The sequence below is a fragment of the Hemibagrus wyckioides genome, linkage group LG08, assembly GCF_019097595.1.
Source record: "Hemibagrus wyckioides isolate EC202008001 linkage group LG08, SWU_Hwy_1.0, whole genome shotgun sequence".
Lineage (NCBI taxonomy): Eukaryota > Metazoa > Chordata > Actinopteri > Siluriformes > Bagridae > Hemibagrus > Hemibagrus wyckioides.
In genome coordinates, this window is record NC_080717.1 from 10,924,592 (window position 1) to 10,945,573 (window position 20,982).

The following is a 20,982-nucleotide window of genomic DNA, read 5'->3' on the forward strand; positions in this document are numbered from 1 at the left end:
GTACATTATAAATCTCTGTGAATAAGCTTTTAATATAGCAATAATTACTATTAGAATGAGTCCATTAATGTAAACATGTCAGTTGAATTACAGCTACACTGTGCTATCAGAGCTATCTCTACTGAATCATAAAGGTATTAAAATTATAAATACCTTCTGACCAATGAGATTCAGTAATTTACTAGTCTTTTAGATATAAGTGGATGATGTAACTGTAACTATCTTAAAGAGACTAATACTAAAATGATCATTTATTTAATCATTATCTGGTTCGCTGCTTGTAGTGTACTTATTTCTTGCACAACATTTGTATATTTGTTCATGCAGTGAATGATCAGGGATTTATTTGCTTTGTATCCACATGTGTCAATGCTAAGAATAGTGTTTAGTTACACAAGGGTCTAAAAGATATTTGCCAAAACTGCCAGTAATCTTCCTCTGTACAGAACCACTGGAGATTTTCCACTCCAACCTGAACGTGTTCCACTCCATGTCATGCTGTAACAGGTTTGGGCCACTTAGTTCCAGTGATAGTAAGCTGTAAAGCTGAAATATGCAAATAATTTTCTATAATTATGTAATTATGATTATGTAATAATTATAATTATGTTTTTCCAACTTTTCAATGTTGCTTTCAACACATGGGTGTGATCGTCAGGTGTGATGTATGCCCCTAAATATAAGTCCTAATGTCATGTATAAATAAACACTCCATACACAATGAAACATTATACACACAAGTGGCTGGTACGTGTTGAGGGACGAATAAAAGTTTTATGAGGTGCATCAGTTTAACCGTGATCATATTCAAATTAGCTTAAGCACTGTGTTTTAAGATTAAACTCCAATTGTATAGCCTTGCAATGTTAATTAAAAAGAATAAATATCCTGTATTTATCAGTTGATCAGTTAATGTATTAATTGATGATTATATAACAATATATGTAAGTGAAAACTATAGAATTACTGAACCTCAGCATTTTATTATTATTATTAATTTATTCATTTTAATGAAAATGAATACATAAGATAATTATTTGACATGAAAGCATGTGGTACAACCATTTTTTTTTTTCTTTCTTTCAAATAAAACAAAATGCACATTTCTGAAAGCAGTGAAGTCCATTCATATATATTAAGAATTTTCAAGTAATACAGTGGAAGAAACTGAAGTACACTACTTACTTTATATATTAAACTAAATAGTTCATGAATTTCAAACCCTTTATTATCAGTAAAATAATGAGTAGAGTAGAGAGTAGAGAGTAGAAAGTAGAGAGGTAATTTCAGGTGTCCGATATACAGTACAGACAGTTACATGCTACACCTGATCAAGCATTTCAGTCACAGTTAAATCACAGTTCAGGTTTTTGACTTGAGAAGTGGTTATACTTGTCATGTCCACTAACCACTACTGTGGCATGGAAACACCTTGGGCGTTCAGGATCCTGTCAAGAGTGCAAAAAGTATGTTAGTGTATTCTATTAATAAAACCAACAGCAGAATTTTTTTAAATCAATATTTACAGAACATTATTTTGCTTGAATTTTCACCTGAATTGGATAAGCTTCAGTAGGAACATAGCGGATCACAAAGCCACAACGCCTCTTTCCTGATGTGTTGGGATCACTGCCATGCACCAGGAGTCCATCGTGGATCTGCACATGACAATTTCCAAGAAACATCTTGATATCTTGAAATGCAACCACATTCTGAACTGAATCAGGATCAAGATATTATCCTTCAATGTGTTCTATTATCTTTCAATGTATATTGCTCTGTATTATCTCCATCATAATATAAAAGGAATAAAGAGGAATCTATGCAAGTGTAAACTTACAGACATTTGCCCTGCGAAAAGGGGGCAGAGCAAGGCCTTCTCTTTCTCAACCAGCTCCTCTGGGATTTCTTGATTAACACTCAGCATGTTGCCTGAGAGCTTGGCTTGGCGATGGGGCAAAAGGCCAGAGCAGTGACTTCCTGTTAGAAAATGAGCAAAACCTAGAATTCATACCTATTCTACAGTGATATTTATCTGGCAACTTGTCCATCAAGATAATGTTTGTCCAGACTGAAAGGAGCTCCCATTTTTTATGGCATGCAGAAGTTACAAAAACATAATTAAAAGTACATTTTTGCATTGACTTAGATAGAGATCAAGGTTGCTGCAGTGACAAACCATAAACTCAGAGAGCACATTTAGAGGGTGTAGTGAGATTTAAAAAAGAACAGATTTGTGTATTATTGTATTGGAGGGCACTAATGTACCTGGAATGACCTGTAGGGCACCATTTTCTTCCTGTGAGTCATCCAAAGCAAGCCAGACTGAGACAACTGGCCCTCCATCAAGTCCCCAATACCTATGACCATATAAGACATGCAAATAAAATATGACTCCACTCATTATATTACAGCATCTAATTCTACTCTAGCATGTGAAATCACCTACTTCATGTCCTGATGCCAGGCCACGTACGGAAGTATGGAGTCACTTTCTTCTTCAGATCCATTCTTCTGGTCCTCATCCTCTTGGTTGCTCCCTTGGGTTTTGCTTTGTTTTGAGACTGGGTATTTGCAGATGAAGCGGGAGTCCAGCAGGAGAACATCAGGACCAAGGACTGCAGTGATCACCTCAAGAACTCTAGGGTGTTTGGCTAGTGCCATTACCCAGCTGTACTTCATATGCACATTGTGCAGGCTGTAGGCAGTATAATCCACACCTGGAATGAGAGGTTGAGCATATATTCTGTTAAAAACAAATTAAATATGCAGATATACTATAGTATAGTAACAGTGGAAATGATGTAGAGCAAGGATGTCCAATCATATCTGCAAAGGGCAGTGTGGGTGCATTGTCCAGTGAAGCAGGAACCACACCTTATTTTACCTGTTTAATTAGTTGAGCTTGGTTTTCAATATTATGAGGTTGGGATTAAAGCTTGCATCCACACTAGCCCTTTCTGGATATGATTGAACTCCTGATGTAGAGACCATAACAGTCTCTGGCTTTGTGAGACACAATGTTCTCATTGGCATTTCAACAAAATCTCAGTGCCCTTGTTCATGCACATGGGTTTTTCCCCACAAATTAGTTCCTGCTTAAAGGCTCTGCTTAGTTTGCATAAATAACAATTACTATTTGGTACAGATAACAAGTAGAAATTAAAAAAGCAGATTACAGGATAACCTATTTAGCTAAAATTATTTAGCGCAACCTATTTAGCTCATCATCATCATCATCATCATCATCATTATTATTATTATTATTATTATTATTATTATTATTATTATTATTATTATTATTATTATTATTATTATTATTATTCATTCATTTATTCATTTTGGACTCACCAAACTTTCTCTCCAGCTCAGCAAAGGCATCTCTGGCTTGTTGCAGCTCCTCAGGGCTGAGGATCGGAATGCCGGTCACATAGCCCTCTTTCTCATACAGAGTCTTAACTTCTGCTCTCTCGAGTCCCATGACTATAGATGTTGGAGAAGTTTGTCTGTTGTTCAGGGGTTGACACGTGTCTCAGTAGGTGTCTTGCTTTCTTTCTGTTCCTCAAGGGCCCGAAGACTGCAGTAGATATGTCTGTGTTGGTGACAAAATAATCTGCTTTTATTCAGTGTAGGCCTCTGGAGAGAGATAAAGAGAGTGAGAGAAAGCATAAAAGTGTGTGTGTGTGTGTGTGAGAGAGAGAGAGAGAGAGAGAGAGTAGACTGATGATCCCCCCCACCCCCACAACCAACACTCTTTCAGAGCAAATTTATTCTTGGCTGTTTATGGAGCAGTACAGAAGTCACTGGTAGCCAAGACCTGTGCCTTCTGAGAACTCTAATGGGAAAAATACCTTAATATTTCACAAATAGGTGGAGACCCACTAAATTCTTAACCACTTGGACAATCCATAGCATTGTGCTACTGGACAGAAAAAAATGTTACACAAAATACTGCTATACGAGTTTGTAATTGGAGCTATTCTATGCTACTGAATTAATACATAATGCTATATGACTATCTCTGAACATTCACATACTTTATAAAGAAAGTTGGGTGACAAAATTGAATTTTGGTCATAAAAAGATAACAAAAAAATAATTGAACAGCAATGCAGCGAAGAGTAATAGATTAAAAAGTACCCACACAGTCCAATTATTATTGATGTAAGATTAAGAAAGCAAAGCTTTTACTACCTGGTGAGCGTAAGACTGGCTGCTCTATCAGCGGAAACTTGCTGTCAATTGCAGAAATCATCGTGCTTATATATATACTGTGAGTAAACCAGGAATTTCCAGAATTAAGACATCACAATAGTTCTGGCCCCATGCCATTAATTGCTGTCTATTTTTAACTCTGTTTGGAAATGGGGTGTATGTTATGTATGAACTCATTACAGATAATCTTTGAGGAGTAATCGGGTGGAAAATCTCAGAGAAGTGAGAAACTGTTTTGAAGGGCATTTCCTCTTACGAAATACTTTGAACAGAAAGAACTGTTCAGTTTCACAGTGAACGAGGAATTCACGTAGCATCTTTAAAAAAAAAAACCCAGAGAGGTGGAAGAGACAGGTGTTCTGTGGTGCCATCTACAGACTGTTGTGTAAATGTTATTCACTTATATTTTTATATAAAATTCCTATTTAAATAAAAAATATTACAAACTAAAATACGATTATATAATTAAATTATATTCAAAATAAGATTTTAAATTGAATGATTATAATGTAAACCTGTCGGTGAGTGCATTACTATTACTATTACTATTACTACTACTTATAATAATAATAATAATAATAATAATAATAATAATAATAATAATAATAATAATAATAATAATAATAATAATAATTTGTGATTGACGTAAAATAGACTGTATGTCATTCTTTCTTTCTTTCTTTCTCAGTTACGTATTGCATAGAGGTTGTTCAGTAAACAAACTTATTTGGTTAGTCTTGCTAGATTTTGGAATTTCTTAGTTCCCCAGCAGACTTCATGTGGCAGACAACCTTTTGTCAAACTGAAACTATTGAATGGTGTTGAATTCCTTCTGACCTCTTTACTCCTACACCCTAATGCAACTCTTCTTGTGACATGTCTCATTGGACATGTGAGCTTTTAAAAACAAGATGACAATGGCAGTGTTGTCCAAGGTGTAAAATTATGGCGTGAAATTATGACAACAGCACAGAACTGATGAACTGATGAACATCTGTTGCTGTTTGGAAGGAATGAGGCACATCAACATCATTATGGTGTCACAATTTTACACAATGCCACATATTATCAAAATGGATTTTTTTTTTAGGAGTTAATAGATTAAATATTGTGCTTTCTGAAATGCCATTTTATTTTGCAATCAGTAAAATAGAATTTTGTATAATAATAAATAATAATAATTTCATATATATATTAAATATATATATATATATTAAATCATTTTAAATGTGCATGTCATCAATCATACTTTATTACTAAAAGAAAAAGAGTATTTTTTTTTGTAATTTGGTTGTAATTTGGTTTAATTACTTCCAACCAGAAGTGTAAACATACTTACAGCTATGACTTCAACACCAGGTTATTTCATAAAGTGATGTAATGATGTAATGAGTAAATGCAATTTCTGTTGCAGAAGTAAGCAAGTTTCCCTGAAAAGAGTATGTGGTGTTATTCAGAAGACAGTCGGAAGACAGACACGTTTTTTTTCAAATTGTTCTTCTCTTCAGTAACAATGGACTGACCTAACATGTTAGTTATTTTTCAAATAAGTGACCCTGCTTCCACTTGTGTTAACACAAAATGACTCCATGTCAGCAGGCTGATTGTGTAAGCTTTAGCAAATTATTCACAGATGAATACTGTAGTGCATGACCCCATGTCAGGTCTTTGGCAAGTCAGTAAATGATTATGAAATGTGTTTGGCCTCAACAAATAAAACTATTAATTTATAAGAACAATTCAACAAATTATACTAATGCTATCTATCTATCTATCTATCTATCTATCTATCTATCTATCTATCTATCTATCTATCTATCTATCTATCTATCTATCTATCTATCTATCTATCTATCTATCTATTACAGAATAAAAATGTAAAATAAAAATAAAATCAAATCTGTATAACTCAGTGTACTCTTTTATATCATGACATATGCACATTTTCTAAATGAAGATGTTTGTTTGTGGTGTTTAATAGGAAAATGCAAGATTATTTATAGATTTTGATAAAGAAAATGACAAAGTATTGATTTAATTGAAATATATATAATATGCAGTATGAAACATACATTAAATCTAGTATGTTTATTCAAAAAAGGAGAAGTTTTAAAAAACAGGTAACATGTATAACAATAAATAGAAAATATGGTGTAATCATTTCAGATTAGCTTATAATGGTACATAATACAAGGCTTGTTATAACCAGGATGGCTTTATATGGCAAGTAAAAAAGAATAGGATTAAACTCTGAAATGCATATTGTTATATAAAATGCATTTATTCAGTAGCATTCCTCTAATAAGAATAAAAGAGGGATAGTAAAAATTAAGCATAAGAAAAGTCATACAAATCTAAATATAAAGCCTCAGAAAAATACATTTTTAAAGCTAAATTATTTCTCAAAATGTTACTATAAGTGTATACTGTGCCTTTAGATACAAAAACAATATTCTTTGCTGAACCTGTCAACATACGCGGATCTGTTTTTAGGCCCAAGCAACAAGCTAAAATGTCTGATAAATGCATTATCACAGTTATAAAAATAGTAATACTTTTAGCCTTAGATACAATCAGATTTAGAGCTGAATCTGTGTGTGTCTCAGGGGTACTCCAGATGCCCACGGTTCTCACAGTGTTTTGGACACATGAAAGCTCCTCTGTGTTCCTCTCTTAACCTTCTCCTCTCTCCTTTTGGTCTCTCCTGGTCATTATTACAGCGGTGGATTAGTGCTGGCTCCTGCGCCGCTGGAGTTTTCTTCATCAGAAGGCGCTGCAGGAGCTGCTTATCCGAGCGCTCCTTCTGGAAGTCATCCTCATATACCTTCAGCTGGATAGAAGCATAACAAGTATCCTGTTTAGATCATTATTTATAATACCTTTGGACACAAACAATGTAGTACAAGGGTGATATATTGATTGGGGTATCAAACATTTTCTGTCCCATTTGATATTTCATTTACAAATATAAATAAAGGTAAAATATATTTTACATATAGGTAACATGTTCTTGAACTATGTGCATGATTCAAATAAATAAGTTTAAACAGAACCTCTCTATTGTACTTACAACATTATTGCCTGTCCCAACCCAACTTAACTACACTTTATCTAAATTAAAGGACTTCAACATGGAATTACTTTTGAATTGTTAGTTCATTTGTTAGCTCAAACTACTATTACAAAATCATTAGAAAATCATTATAGCATGCCCTTCTACTATTATGATGAGTAATAGGTAATCACATTTTGTGTATTTTCTAATTCTGTGACAAAAAATGAAACCTGTTAATTTCAACAAAATGAAGCCACTGACAACAAAGACATCTTAAAGACAAAATATTATATTACTGCCCATTTCTAAATGATAAAATGCATGATTCATTCAGAGTTGAAAAAAAGATTTTTAAGAGCTACAAGGGTTCAGTGGTACCCCAAATACTGAATCATCTATACACTCATGTTCCTAACCCCACAGCTAACATAAACTATAGTAGGGAATAAAAGTCATATAATCTATCAAAAATGAATTAATTATTACTATTTAGTTATTTAATAAACATTAATGGGCCTTGTTTATATAGTTTAGTAAACTATGGTTCAAAATTAATTTTATGTTAATATTACTATTACTATTACTAAATATTAACAGACAAATTGATTTGTTGAACATTAACAAAAATAAGACAACAAGACAACAAAAGATCCTGGTTGTAGAATCATGTTTTTTTAATGACTGGACTTATTGTTGATGTCTCTTTTACTTATTGACATGCTCAGGGTAGACTGAAAAATTGAACAATTGCCTAAACTTCACGAAATTGAATGGCGTCTTGCTCTTAGACTGAAAGTTGATCTTTCAGTAGACTGGGGTTTTAGGTTTCAATAAGAATAATAATGTGGATAATGGCAATAAGAATGGACCATCTTCTGGGGAATAACAACACCTGTTGGTGTGCTTATCATGTTACCTTTAACTTAGCCATCTCTTTTATTCTCACTTGGGGCAAAATTCCAATATGTATTATACCTTCTTTCATCTTTATTTAATCATATAATTTGTGAAGATTCCATGCAAAACTGTTTAAAAAAATAAGGTTAAACTTGCATACACATACCACTGAACTGCAGTATACTTACAGTAATAAACTTTTATTGCCTGTTTATTATGTATAATTGCCCTTTGCTGTCATATAAATGCAATTTTTAGGTACTCAATTACAGACAGTGGCCCGTCTACCATTCAATAAAAACCCCATCAACGCTGCTGCTCACTCATACCTGTGCAGCATACTAACAAAACACTATGGTGTCAGTAACTCTGCTGTGCTCAGAATATTCCACTACTCAGTGGTGGTACTATAGTTGTCCATTGTCATTGATTAAACAAATGGGTTACAGTCAGTAATAATAGACCTATAGAGAGTCTATACGATGGGTTCACCTGATAAAATGGCCTGAAAAATGACATGATAGTACCACAACCTTCTGTCAGAAACTTGTTACTGGAACATCTATTTGAATTACAAGTTTTTGTATTTGCTTGTTCTACCTCTTCAGTAGAACATTAGCATGCTGTACTTTGCAGCAATCTTTTTCTTTCTTTCTGTCTTTCTTTCTTTCTTTCTTTCTTTTGCTTTGTTATTACCACATACTAGCGATTCGACACCAACAAAAGATGGTTATTGTCCCTCCTTTTAGCTGGAGGGATGGTAGAGAATCTATTGTTCAGATAAGCTGTGCCTTTCCTCTTAGCCAACTATCATATTAATGAAGTTTGCACGTTCAGATTAAGAATAAGAAACTAACAACTGCTTGCTAACTAGCTAACATGTCTAATTTAATTGCTTTAGCAAAAAAAAAAATCTTGCCAAAATTCTACATTAAAATATCAATGTTCTTACTGAGGAGCTGCCTTTAATTTCTCTCTAATATAAACAATCTGAGTTTCTATGCAATATATATTTATGTCTACCCATCACAGACTAGGCCACTGCTTAGAATCATTTAGTCATTTGACTCAGTTACAGAATCGAGGATTTCAGCTATGTCTGCCATCAATTTATCCACATGAGTGTAACATGACACACAGATTTATTATTTTGAACATTGATTCATGTAGTTCTTAAATAGCCTAAAATGAATTGAAGCTGGAAATATAATTTGTTGCCTGCATTTTCAAATAACCTGATATAGTCAGTTCTTGAATCAAATTAACCTAGAAAAGACTTTTTTTTTAAATGCTTGACTAGTAAAAATGAATAGTCATGAAACCTGTAGTAAACAGTGTATTGCAAGCCAAAACGCATCTGAATCACCCTACAGACACAGTTAGGTGGCTGTGCACCAACTCACCTGCTCTTGCAACAATGCCATCTGCTGTCTCATCTCTCCTTCACGACGTCGGAGTCTCTTGTTTTCTTGGAGCATGCGTTCATGGTCTTTGTGCTCTATTTTATAGTCTGCTTCATAGATTTTAGTCTGGAAAAGAAAAAATAGAAACAACACCCATTTAACCTTAATTTAACCTTAGTGTGCTTCACGTAAATCAGGAAGAATGTAGCTCTCCATGAGCAGATACAGAATAAAAATGCATTAAATATCTACTACACAATACATCAGATGAGTAAAACAAAGCTGTCAGAGTAAAACACAGTACTTTTTTATTTTTTAGTGTTTTTAATTTGCTGATATTGCTGGAGTCCTAATGCATAGCTAATATCAACAGTAGGTGTCCATTGACCAAATCAAATCTGCACTACAGTAACCTTATGCTATCTCTATTTCTATAATTTTTGAAACTTATTTCAACTCTTACCCTGATATTATATTTATCTCCTATGCCCTGACAAACACTTAAAATATCTACAACCCCATAGCAGCTCTGCCTGTTAGCAATCCAGTTAAGTAGCTAACAGAAAGTAAACTAACATTTTCCCCGTTTAGTTTCTGTGTTTATTTATTTTTAAAAGAAATTGTGCTATATTTCCTTCAAACAGAGTTTCAGGCTGATGGTATCCTAAGTCTGTGAACCAGTGTTGATGTATTCATTGATGGAGACCTCAATGCACTTTTGTATGTTGCTCTGGATAAGGGCATCTGCCAAATGCCAGAAATGTAACTCTAAATGTAAGTTTGATGAATAAACAGACTGATGATGTTGAAACCATTATTAAACAGGTATGTTTTTTTGTAATACAAATCTATCCTCATTCTTCATGTTGAAAAGAGAATAGTTAAGACGTGGCTGCAGTGTTCATAATAAGTCTTCAATGTTTTTATAGAAATGCCCATTTGAAGAATATTCTGAAAGTACCGAAAATCTTGACCACTGAGACTTTTACTAACAATTTTCTCTTGAAACTGCTAAGAGGAACTTTTACTAAGGAATATCTAAACTAAATGGAGGAATTGAGTATTTGACCTGTTGCTGTGGGTCTGACAGCTGTAACAGTAATCTCATAACTGAAATCCCAAAGCACAGTATTATAAAAGTATAGCCATGTTTAATTGTTTCTAGCAGCTGGAGAGGGCATCCGTTGTAATTATGAGATAAACCCTACAAAGATCTTAATCAGCTTATCAGTTTATATTTTATTACCACATCTGCTGAAATTTGCATGTAGCAAAGTAGAGGAGATCTGTGTAAACGTAATAAAGATGGCTGCCCTTACAACTCCAATAAAATACTCCTGCAATGGGCACAATACCTATTAAAAGCTTGTCCTTATTATAACACTTGAACTTGATTGTACTGTTAATAATCAGAATTAAACATGCCCCTGTGAGTTTTAGTAGCTTCAGGGCCAGCATTTAAGGCTATAATGCTTTGAATTATTCTTAGAAGAAAATAACTAGAAAATAACTAGAATTCTAAGAGAATAGAATAGGAGAAAAGGGGAGTTTTAAGAAGAAACAATTTCTTGTAAAAATGGTTTCGTTATTAATTTTAAAATGAAGACCATTTTTTTGTAATTTACAACCTAAGAGCAAAAAAAAGTCCAGGATTCTGTGAATACTGTGAAGAATTCTGTGATGTCTGATTATCAAATCCACTGGGTGGTGCTATCTATCCACACAGATTATCACTGAGTCTTGCAGAATGGTGTGCAGTTTAATTTGAGAGCATATAATTTGGGAGCAGGCTTCCATCTGATCTTTCAGACACTTATCCTTCACACAACCCCATCTGTCCACAAATTTATCTCTATATTGCAATCTGGTGCAATATATTCACTCACCTGGCACCTCAAGGCTTCCAGCTGCTCTTTAAGGTCCTGAACTTCTTTACTTGCATCATTCTGCTTCTCTTGGCTCTCTGAATGTGCTCGGCTGGACCTAGTCCTGTGATGGAGCTCTAAAGGTGGAGCAGTGGAAGAGGAGGATTTGGGACTTCGCTCCAGGACATGCATCTCTGGTGGACTGGCAACAGCTGATGTGTTCTAGAAAGGAAGAAAATAAAAAATGTGAAAATCACAAAGATGAGAAAATGATGAGTCATGCTATGTATAGCCAGAACACAAAGCAAGCGGATTACACAACCAAACAAGAGGTCACCTGGGTCCCTAAAGCCCAGTCTTTCAGGGTATCAGTGTGGTGAAGACGGCTCTCCAGGAGGCGGATGTACTCTTGAAGATGTTGATTTTTCTTTAGCTCTTGCATCAGCGTGTGTTCATAATATTCACTTTTGTTCTGCAAACACAGATTTTAGTCATAGTGAACATTTGCAACAGTACATTGTCTAATAATCTGAGTATTTACATGCTGCAAATGGATATGGAATCTGTTGACATGCCAAAGCAGGGGCATTTATATTTCCCGAGCATCTGGTGATTTCCATTTCATTATATAAACAAGTCAGAAGCTGCAGCACCTACATCGTGTTATGTTTACTGCAGGGGTTCAGTCTTGCAAGCAATATCTACAAGTATTTGTTTCAAACCCTTTACAGCACATGATTTCACTAATGCCTCCACTCCATAATGCTAAGAGGAAACCTAATTAGTGAAACCAAGTGTTGCTGTGCCTGACTGGATTGGAAACTTGTACACGCTCCAGTCACTGGATAACCGAATGCAATGCCCCTGATCAACTGCCTGCACTTCACAAGCCCTGAAACTCTGCCAAAACCCATAATACCTGGCACATTTATTTATAACAATTCACATTTTATCTCTAAAGAAAATTTAAGGTTCTAGAATGGCGGTTCAACAAGCTTTGAAATACCACAAATCTTTACAATGACCCAAAACAAGTATCCAAAGGCAGAGAAGTGATGACTGTGAATCCTGGTTTTGCATTCTCAAGCAATCTGGACTTGCTAAATGCTGAAGAACCAAAGACTTTCCTCATGTAAATGAAACTATAGAGTATTTGTTAGTTTAGCTTTATATTGTAATATAAAATTTAATACAAATTCTACCCAGTTATTCCCAGTTAGGGAAAATGGACTAGACAAAATTGAATAAAATTCAAATTGACCTATTTGATTCAGGTTTAGAGTTAGATTTACTAACACAGTTACTGGTGGTGTTGGTGTTGGTGGTATTAGTCATTGGGGACAGCGTAATTAGGTTGTTTCATGGAGAGGGGCCCCACAGGGTTTGCTGTATTAGGAAATATATATTTCTATATGTTTCTCCAGTAGCATTTGTACAAAGCAGTGACATTGGTGGCCTCAGACCAGAGGATTTTAGAGCAGGATAATATCTTCAGCCATGAATGAACTGCTCAGACAGTAATCATAGTCTGATCTAATTCTTTAGTAATGCAGTGAATCTATAGCATCATTTAGAGAATTGTCTCTCCAAAGTGGGACCTGGGAAAGCCCAGGAGTATGTGAAGTTAAGCCAGGTGCCCATGATTTTTCCACACATGTTGTTATATATTGTGGAAATCATAACCTACAGTATCAAAACTGAAAACAAGTTAACAAGATAAACAATGGCAGCTCTGACCTAATGTGCTCTGTCTGTGAAAAGTTCAGGGATAAAAAATCTCAATGGCTGCAATAAATAGGCAAAATATTATTGTATACATTTGAATTGGCTTTTATTCTGAATTAGGGAAAAGCTTTCACATACAGAGTATCTGCCAATTAAGAAACTGGAAAACATAATAAAAAATGACTGATTTACAATTCCTTGTGTTTAAAAATGTTTAAGTGTTTGAGTTTTTATTCTACCATAAAGAGATGACCATAATCTACCAGATAGATTAGAGATGTTATTCAGAATGCAACAGTGAAAACTATTAAAAAGATTAGTCAGTAATTTTGTCTTACCCTTCTTGGCAAAATCTGTAATTCATAACTCAGATGAAAAGTATAGTGTTAAGTCAACCTTTAGACACACTAATAAAGTGAAGGCAATCATATATTTTTTATTGGGCTCTTAATCAGGATATAGTGGACACTGTACACTGAGAGTGTGTACCTGCTCATGTTCCACTTTGATCAGCAGTCTGCTATTGAGTTGCTTGAGGGCCGAAATTTCTTGCTCGAGATCCGCCACCCGCTGCTGCAGGCCTGCACTCGTGCTGCGGTAAATGTGGTCCCAGTCCTCATTTAGCTTCATAAGCTGTGACACACACACACACACATACACACCATAGAGAATCAGTGTAATCCAGGAGGGTGAGCATCACATTCTCATTCAGACCTCCTGCTAAACTGTTCTCTGTATATCCTCAGGCCTATTTTATTCTTTTGTGATGCCATAAAATGGAAGAAGGATTGGAGGCAGACAACACAATATAAAAAAAAAAGAATAATTTTAGCACAGTGAAATCCTGCTGCAGCATATATACACACAAACGCTCACAGCTGTATATATGCAGGCAGGGAGCATTTCAGATGGCTTTTTGTGATACCCCAATAAATCAGAGAATGCTTTTAAAATTAGAATGAAGAAAAGCTGTCATTTCTGCACTGCTATCCATTTTTTAGAATGAAGCTTAAAGTTCACTTTCCTTTGCAACTCACTGTTTACTCTGAGTGTAGTCTCACCCGGCAGCCATTTTTGTAATGCAATTGAAATCATTCATGCTAATCTATTTTACATGAGTTAATTAAGAGAACTGCACAAATGAAGGCTTGTCAGTAATGGTAAACAAAAATGGAATGCTGTGTTTGTATATGTTGTGCTGTTGATTTGGTCTACCTCTTTGTTGAGTCTGCGAAGCTCTGTGTTCTTGTTAAGCAGCTGAAGTTTCTCCTGGTCTGCAGATGTGATGGACATGCTTTCTGTGATTAATGTTAACTGGTCCTCTCCAGAGATGAGTCTCTCTGTTTGGGGCAAATCCTCCACTTGTCTGTAAACAAGCATATTAAACCTAAGCATCATCAAGCCTTTATACCACAGCAATGTGGAATTGTTGAATGCTCAGAAGGTGCGCTCCATCGAACACATTATCGTTTCTATAGTAAGAACGTTCACAGCCATATGTACAGCAGACACTCCAGATATATGTGTTTAATTGTATTTGTATATGTGTTTTTTGTTTTCTTTTGCAAGGACGTGTTTATTGATCATTTTATGAAGGGGTCTTCAGTTTAGATGCTTTCAACATTCAGCAGTAAATCTGTAATTTAAAAATTCCTAACTCTAGGTCTAACTCTAACCTTTAAGGAAATACTTTACTAGACTTTACAACTGCAATAACCTAAGTTATAACTTGTTCCATGGGTGTTTAACACAACCATCAGTGAATGAAAAATAAAATACAAAAACACAATATGTGTTCTTTAAAAAAAACAAACAGGTTATGCTATTATGTGCATTCTCACTTAATTTTCTTTTTTTTTTTTTCCGGAAATTAATTCCAGTATACACTACAATACCTTTTAGTGTATGTACATGTAAAATACACAGATAAATTACACTTCGGCTTATGTTGTCATTGAAAACAATGACAACAATAAATGTATAATTTTCTAAGTGTTATTTTAAGTAATGCTTGTGTGCATTTTCTAAAACGCATTGCAATATATGTTATAAATCTTGTGCTTTAATGAATATTTGATGGCTCAGTTACTGCAGTGCTTTGGCATTGCTTTTGCTGTTGATGAAAATAAATGTAGTCTTGTATTCTGTTTTAGGTCTATATATGGCATCTAATTGTAATGATAAATAATGAGTGGAAGAATATTTTTTTTAATAAGGTTTAATTTAACCTTAATAATGGTTAAACATTCAGTATGTAAAGTAAAAAATTTACACTGTCAGATATTCATCCTCTCTTCTATACTGGTGTGACCTTTAAAGGTCATTTTCACTGTAAATACTTGAATATCTTACTAAGGTATATAATAAGTTATTAATAGCAAAAAAGTGACCATTAATATAAATCCAAGTGGAAACAGGGTTGTTTTGTCCTTTAAAAAAAGTACCGAAATGACGTACTGATAACTTTCGTAACTTGACTATATGGCATATTTATGTCCATTTATGTGAAGTAACCAGTAGTATTTCATATGTCTTCCATCTGAGGCAAATGACACCTTGAACACCAACATAGAACTGTGTTATACCAGAAATCTGACTTGTAGAAAGTTAAGGAACACTGAATATAAAGAGACATGTCCAGTACTGTGGCCCACTGGGAACACCAACAAACCACAAAACCTGTCCTCCTCTGAGCATATCACACTGAGTACAGCACATATCACACTGTTGCAGAAGGTTTTGCTTCTCTCAGAAAAGATCAGCAGCTCCAGTGCTACCAGAACAAAACATATTATATATGTGGCCTATAAAAATGTTCACTGTAACAAGCTTGTCATGAACTTCTGACATTCTACTACTAGTGATGGTGCTAAAATAGTACACTTTTCAGCAAAATCCCATGCAGTACATAATAGTCATTTCAGGCAAAGTTCATAATGAATGATTTCATTACCCTCCTCTAACATGGAGGCATACAAGTTACAGTAATGCATAACATTTTGCTGTACAGACACCTAACTCCCACAACACATTAATGTAACAGTTTGCAGTAGAGGGGATTTCAGATTTAGGTGGGTGCTGGAGCTCCTTGAATGAAGCTCATTTTAACACTTCTACTCAGAAGATATGACACAAATACACTCTGTTTCTCTGAAAGACCAACCCTTCCTTCTCCTGTCAGTGTATTTTTCCTCTCATATCTTTTTTTGTCTTCTGTGCCTAAGCTAAACAGGATCAACCAACTGTTTAGAATGAATTGCAAAAGTGGGTTGAAAAAAGAGATAAAAGTAATAAAATGAATAGCAAATACTTCATATAAGTCACAAACTGCAAAATCTATCGAAACTGGCTATAATTATATATATGACCTGTCAACCGTCATTAGAAATTATAAGCTCATATATTTCAATAAAATGGTGTGGAAACATTTTATTTACTTTCTAATCTTGACTTGGCTATCTTCCTGCAAACATCATGTTTGGGAAAGAAGCAAACAACAATCATGGTACTAAAAACAGCAAACATGTCTAGTTTCCACATATATAAACTAACAAATAGAATGAAATAAATAATAGATGGCATCTCCTCATATATTATTAAGTTCAAATGGTTCTAATTATCATTTATAGCCTAGACTTTGATCACATTTAATATAAAATATGATTACGGAATAATAAAAAAACTGAAATGGACCTACCCTGAGTGGAGTGATGTTCTTTCTTCGTTCTTTTCTTTAGGGAGAGAAAGCTGTTTTGAAGACTCCTCCTCTGACAGTGATGATAATGAGCTTCCATCCATGGCAGAATGTTTTATTCTGATTTATTCTGATAATTAAAACTCTTGCCAACACAAACAACCGAACAGGAATGTATATATCTGAAACCACTCAGCGCTTGAGCAGGAAGTCTAAATATAATTCCCCTATACTTAAATGCAAAGCATGAAAAAAGGAAGTATAACTACTAAATGTGGTGTTTAGCAGTGTTCCAGAGCTTGATGAGAAAGTTTGATGAGAAAAGAAAATATTCTCGCTATGATTTTATTTCTCTTGTCCTTGTTCACTATCATGTGATTAACACCCTGAAATGATAAATGTTTTGTTGATATGGTTATTAAAGTGAGGGGAGAATAAGGAAGTGTGACGCAACACATCAGGGGAATTTCCTCGCTAACGTGCTTTCAGAGGACTTTCTGTCTGCAAACCCTAACCTTATTATAAAACCACAGACTTCTCACTCTTACTGCAATGCTTGCTATGTGTCACTATTTAACTCTTAAATACATGGAAAATGTATGTAAAGCTTTTAGATATAATCTGAAATGTTGGCGCCTTGGTGTTTGGATCCTTTCTAAATCTGATTTTGTGAGAAATAGCTGTGAAGCAGCATGTAACTCTAACAAAACAGATGATGAGATACTAGATGCTCATTAACCCCCTTGATATTAATATTGTTTAATCATACATGAATCTTGATTACCCTGGTTGAGGTAAAATAATTAAATGGATGTCAGAATTTTTCAGGTTTGAGAAAAAAAATCTTAGATTACACCATTTGTGTCAATATATTAGTAAATATTAGCATGTTTGCAATAATGTCCTACATTGCATTACTTTTTTTGAGCAACATGCCATCTGTAGTTAGTTCTGCATTTTAGTATGCTTTTTTTTTCTTCAAATAAACTGTTACGTAAGGAATGAAGTGAAGCACTTTCTAATAATAGTATAATAATTTCCTGAAGTGTTTTTGTATTGTTTAACAACTTAGTCCTTATTATCACTTATAATAACAGCCATTCCTGCACCAGCCCCTCTTTTTTTTCTTTCTGTTGAGGTTGATACAACAAAGAAAATGTCCTGAACTCACTGAACAGCTTTACCTTTAATTATTATGAAGTGCTAGAGACAGATTAGAAATTATAGTTTATAGAAAATTAATCAAAACCTTTTTACCAATTAGATTAGAAAATATAATAGTAGTGTGGTTTAAACCTGGGCAAGGTCTGCCAATATCATTAGACTTTACTAGCCCCCTGAGCATATAGTTAATAGATGCAAGGTAATATGCTCTTCCCCTAATCATTTAAAGTACATATTATAAGTACACTTGAGCTACACTGCATAATACCTAAGTGAAAATAATTTCTTGCTTAATAACTGTTACAAAAATGCTGTTATTAATAAATTTAAATTATATCTGATTTCTAAAATGATGATTAAATTATGTATTGAACAACTACATAACAGTAAATTATGTATTGAACAACTACATAATTTATTTAATTTATTTATTTAGATTATATGTATTTAATTACAACATCTATATAACCATACCCACAGCACTTAAAATATGCTATAGTTTTCTGTGATTACAGAAGGACATACTACACATTTAATATGGAATGTTATGGTACTTGTGGTTATAAAACTTCTGTGATATTTTATCTAATTATTTTAAATATTATATTTGATTTCACTATGATGCTGACACATAATATAGTAGCTAATTACACCCATGGCTTACATGGCAGTTATACTCTTGACTCTGTATCCATGACATTGTTGAAGGGTTTTATTTAGTAATTATTAAGGTATTATTTAGGTATTTACACTTAAAAGTTGCTTTAATGGAATATTTTACTACATTTCCAGCTGGTCACTATATTGTGCATCAATCAAATAGGCTCATTTCACACACACACACACAAATATTTTGAGTCTTTTTTAAAGTTTCATTGCATTCATAAGAAAAACACACAGAATGATACGAAAGGTTAAGTCAAACAAGCTGTAGATTCATGCAGCTAATCACTGACAGTCTTGCCAGAGTGGCAAACCTGCTACATGTGAGATTAATATGGGCTGTAATTTTTGGCTTGTTTCATTGATGCTTCAATAAAATACCATCAGCAATCGCATTACGGACTCAGTTATGAGTGTATTGGACATGGTGGATTATTATGTTGGCTTGACAAAGCATTTTGTTTTGCTGTTTTAGCTTCTTCTTCTTCTAGAACTGTCAATCTACAAGCACCAAATTGCCCATAAACGTTCAACCTGTTCTGACTTACTGTGTATGGCTTTTGTAACTGACAGGAATTATGGTTTTTCTGTTACAGAAACTTCCCAGTGACCAAAATTCCCATTGACCTCTAATGAAAAATTTGGACAGTTCTAACTCCAAAAACATTTCAAGCTACACTCACCAATCCTAGCAAAGCCCTTTTTGCTGTTACGTGCTGTATTTCTTTGAACTGATCCAATGTATGATTTTCCCATAGTGGATGATAAAAAAATCGCAAAAAAATCCCCATTGTTACATTGATGGGATGTTCAGAGCCTGGCTCCAATTCAAATACACACACACACACACACACACACACACCTGTGTGCATAAGACCTGCAGCTCCTCTCACCCTTCTTGCCCTCTCACTCAGTCAGTGTAGCTGTAACAGAGACTTTCAATTCATCTCACCTTCTCTATCAATGTCACACACTCTCTCCATCTATCTCTCTATCAATCTACCAGTAACTCTCTCTCTCTCTCTCTCTCTCTCCATATTTCTTTCTATCAATTTATCTATATCACTCTCTCATTGCTTCTGTCACTCCATCACCACATTTGACTTTTTTTTTGTATAACTCTAATTGTAATTTAACGTTCTACCAGTATCTGTTTGTCTGTTTGTCTTTCTGTCTGTCTTCCTTTTAATATTCTGCCATTCAACTTTACACTATCTTTCTCAAACTTTCAAATTTTTCAGACTGGCATTATCAAGCCATCAGCAGTTTACTCTATCATCCGTTTTCCCCTAAGATTCAAGATTTTATTTGTCGTGTACAAAGTTATATACAGCATACAACTTGAAGTGAAAGGTTACTCCTTCTTATGCAGATAAATAAACTACATTTAGGAATAAAAACAATAAATGAGATAAGAATAATATAAATAATAGAATGTGATGTGCAATTATATTACGTGTTACATGTCACAAGACAGTACAGAGGTGAACAGTGTGAACCAAATGTGCAGGTGTGTTACATATAGCAACAATAAAAGAGCAAGATTGAGGAGACATAGACAGAAGACATAACTATACATGTAGCTTAAAATATATATATATATATATATATATATATATATATATATATATATATATATATTTATATAACAAAACCATGTTTATTATTCAGCGAAAACACCAGTGGAGTGCAATGTCTAACTTGAGGTTGAGTGCCCCTGGCCCTACCTCAGTAAATTATGTCAATATGCTAGAGTAAATAAAAACTCATATAAAATAACATGTCTCTGCTTTTCCTCCCTAGAAGGCATGAACTCTATCTAATTTGAAAAAGTCAGTTTGAGACTCTTTCTTTTGAGGTTTATAGAGAGAATTTTAACAGACTATACAGTATTTAACTACATTAGGCTGTTTTCTTTGCTAATGAATTTGTAGTGAATTTCCCTTTGGGATGAATAAAGTATCTATCTATCTATCTAATGGCAGGTTGGATTAGCATCAGTGTAAGTAAGCAAGCTAATGTAATAGGCTAGGAGGCAAGTCAAATTAGATCTAATAGTAAATATTGGTCATTTACAGGATATTTTACTACTGACTAATTCATTAGCAAACTACATAGCGTTTGCCATGCATATAACCAGCAAATCAAAAGAGATTAGGTATTAGCAGAAAAAGATACTTTTTACATTCATACATTCATCTCAAGTAACTGCTTTATCCTGGTCACGGTCACGGTGGATTCAGAGCCAGTCTTAGTAACACTGGGCTGGAGAACCCACACAAACCCACACAAACACAGACA

General features: G+C 34.2%; 2 protein-coding genes across 3 annotated transcripts; both read right to left on the reverse strand.

The window, feature by feature from the left end:
• Positions 1–1,210: 1,210 nt before the first annotated feature.
• zgc:174917 (uncharacterized protein LOC565650 homolog) lies at positions 1,211–4,329 on the reverse strand. 2 transcript variants are annotated; one of them, XM_058396317.1, is made up of 7 exons: positions 4,195–4,329; positions 3,352–3,636; positions 2,450–2,720; positions 2,269–2,360; positions 1,841–1,980; positions 1,554–1,658; positions 1,211–1,448 (listed from the first exon to the last, which is right to left on the reverse strand). In XM_058396317.1, the coding sequence occupies exons 2-7, from the start codon at positions 3,479–3,481 to the stop codon at positions 1,356–1,358; spliced, it is 831 nt and encodes a 276-aa protein (XP_058252300.1). In that variant the 5' UTR covers positions 3,482–3,636; positions 4,195–4,329; the 3' UTR covers positions 1,211–1,355. The 2 variants fall into 2 exon arrangements, with proteins under 2 accessions (XP_058252300.1, XP_058252301.1); XM_058396318.1 differs by having other exon boundaries at positions 3,352–3,592; positions 4,195–4,308.
• A 1,931-nt stretch (positions 4,330–6,260) lies between these two features.
• si:ch211-153b23.7 (centrosomal protein of 55 kDa) lies at positions 6,261–17,263 on the reverse strand. Its single transcript, XM_058396326.1, has 7 exons — positions 16,858–17,263; positions 14,376–14,526; positions 13,650–13,793; positions 11,773–11,907; positions 11,457–11,657; positions 9,571–9,696; positions 6,261–7,045 (listed from the first exon to the last, which is right to left on the reverse strand). Exons 1-7 carry the CDS (start codon positions 16,956–16,958, stop codon positions 6,818–6,820), a joined length of 1,086 nt encoding a protein of 361 aa, XP_058252309.1. The 5' UTR covers positions 16,959–17,263; the 3' UTR covers positions 6,261–6,817.
• Between the last annotated feature and the right edge of the window lie 3,719 nt (positions 17,264–20,982).

Excerpts from the sequence above, each read along its gene's own strand:
- si:ch211-153b23.7 (XM_058396326.1), bottom strand. The coding sequence starts at position 16,958 with ATGGATGGAAGCTCATTATCATCACTGTCAGAGGAGGAGTCTTCAAAA. Across the intron at positions 9,697-11,456 it reads TGGAAGCCTTGAGGTGCCAG|ACTAAAATCTATGAAGCAGA; the intron begins GTGAGTGAATAT and ends TTTCTTTTCCAG. Across the intron at positions 7,046-9,570 it reads TGGCATTGTTGCAAGAGCAG|CTGAAGGTATATGAGGATGA; the intron begins GTGAGTTGGTGC and ends GCTTCTATCCAG.
- zgc:174917 (XM_058396317.1), bottom strand. The coding sequence starts at position 3,481 with ATGGGACTCGAGAGAGCAGAAGTTAAGACTCTGTATGAGAAAGAGGGC. Across the intron at positions 2,361-2,449 it reads GCCTGGCATCAGGACATGAA|GTATTGGGGACTTGATGGAG; the intron begins GTAGGTGATTTC and ends ATATGGTCATAG. Across the intron at positions 1,659-1,840 it reads TTTTCGCAGGGCAAATGTCT|ATCCACGATGGACTCCTGGT; the intron begins GTAAGTTTACAC and ends TGTCATGTGCAG.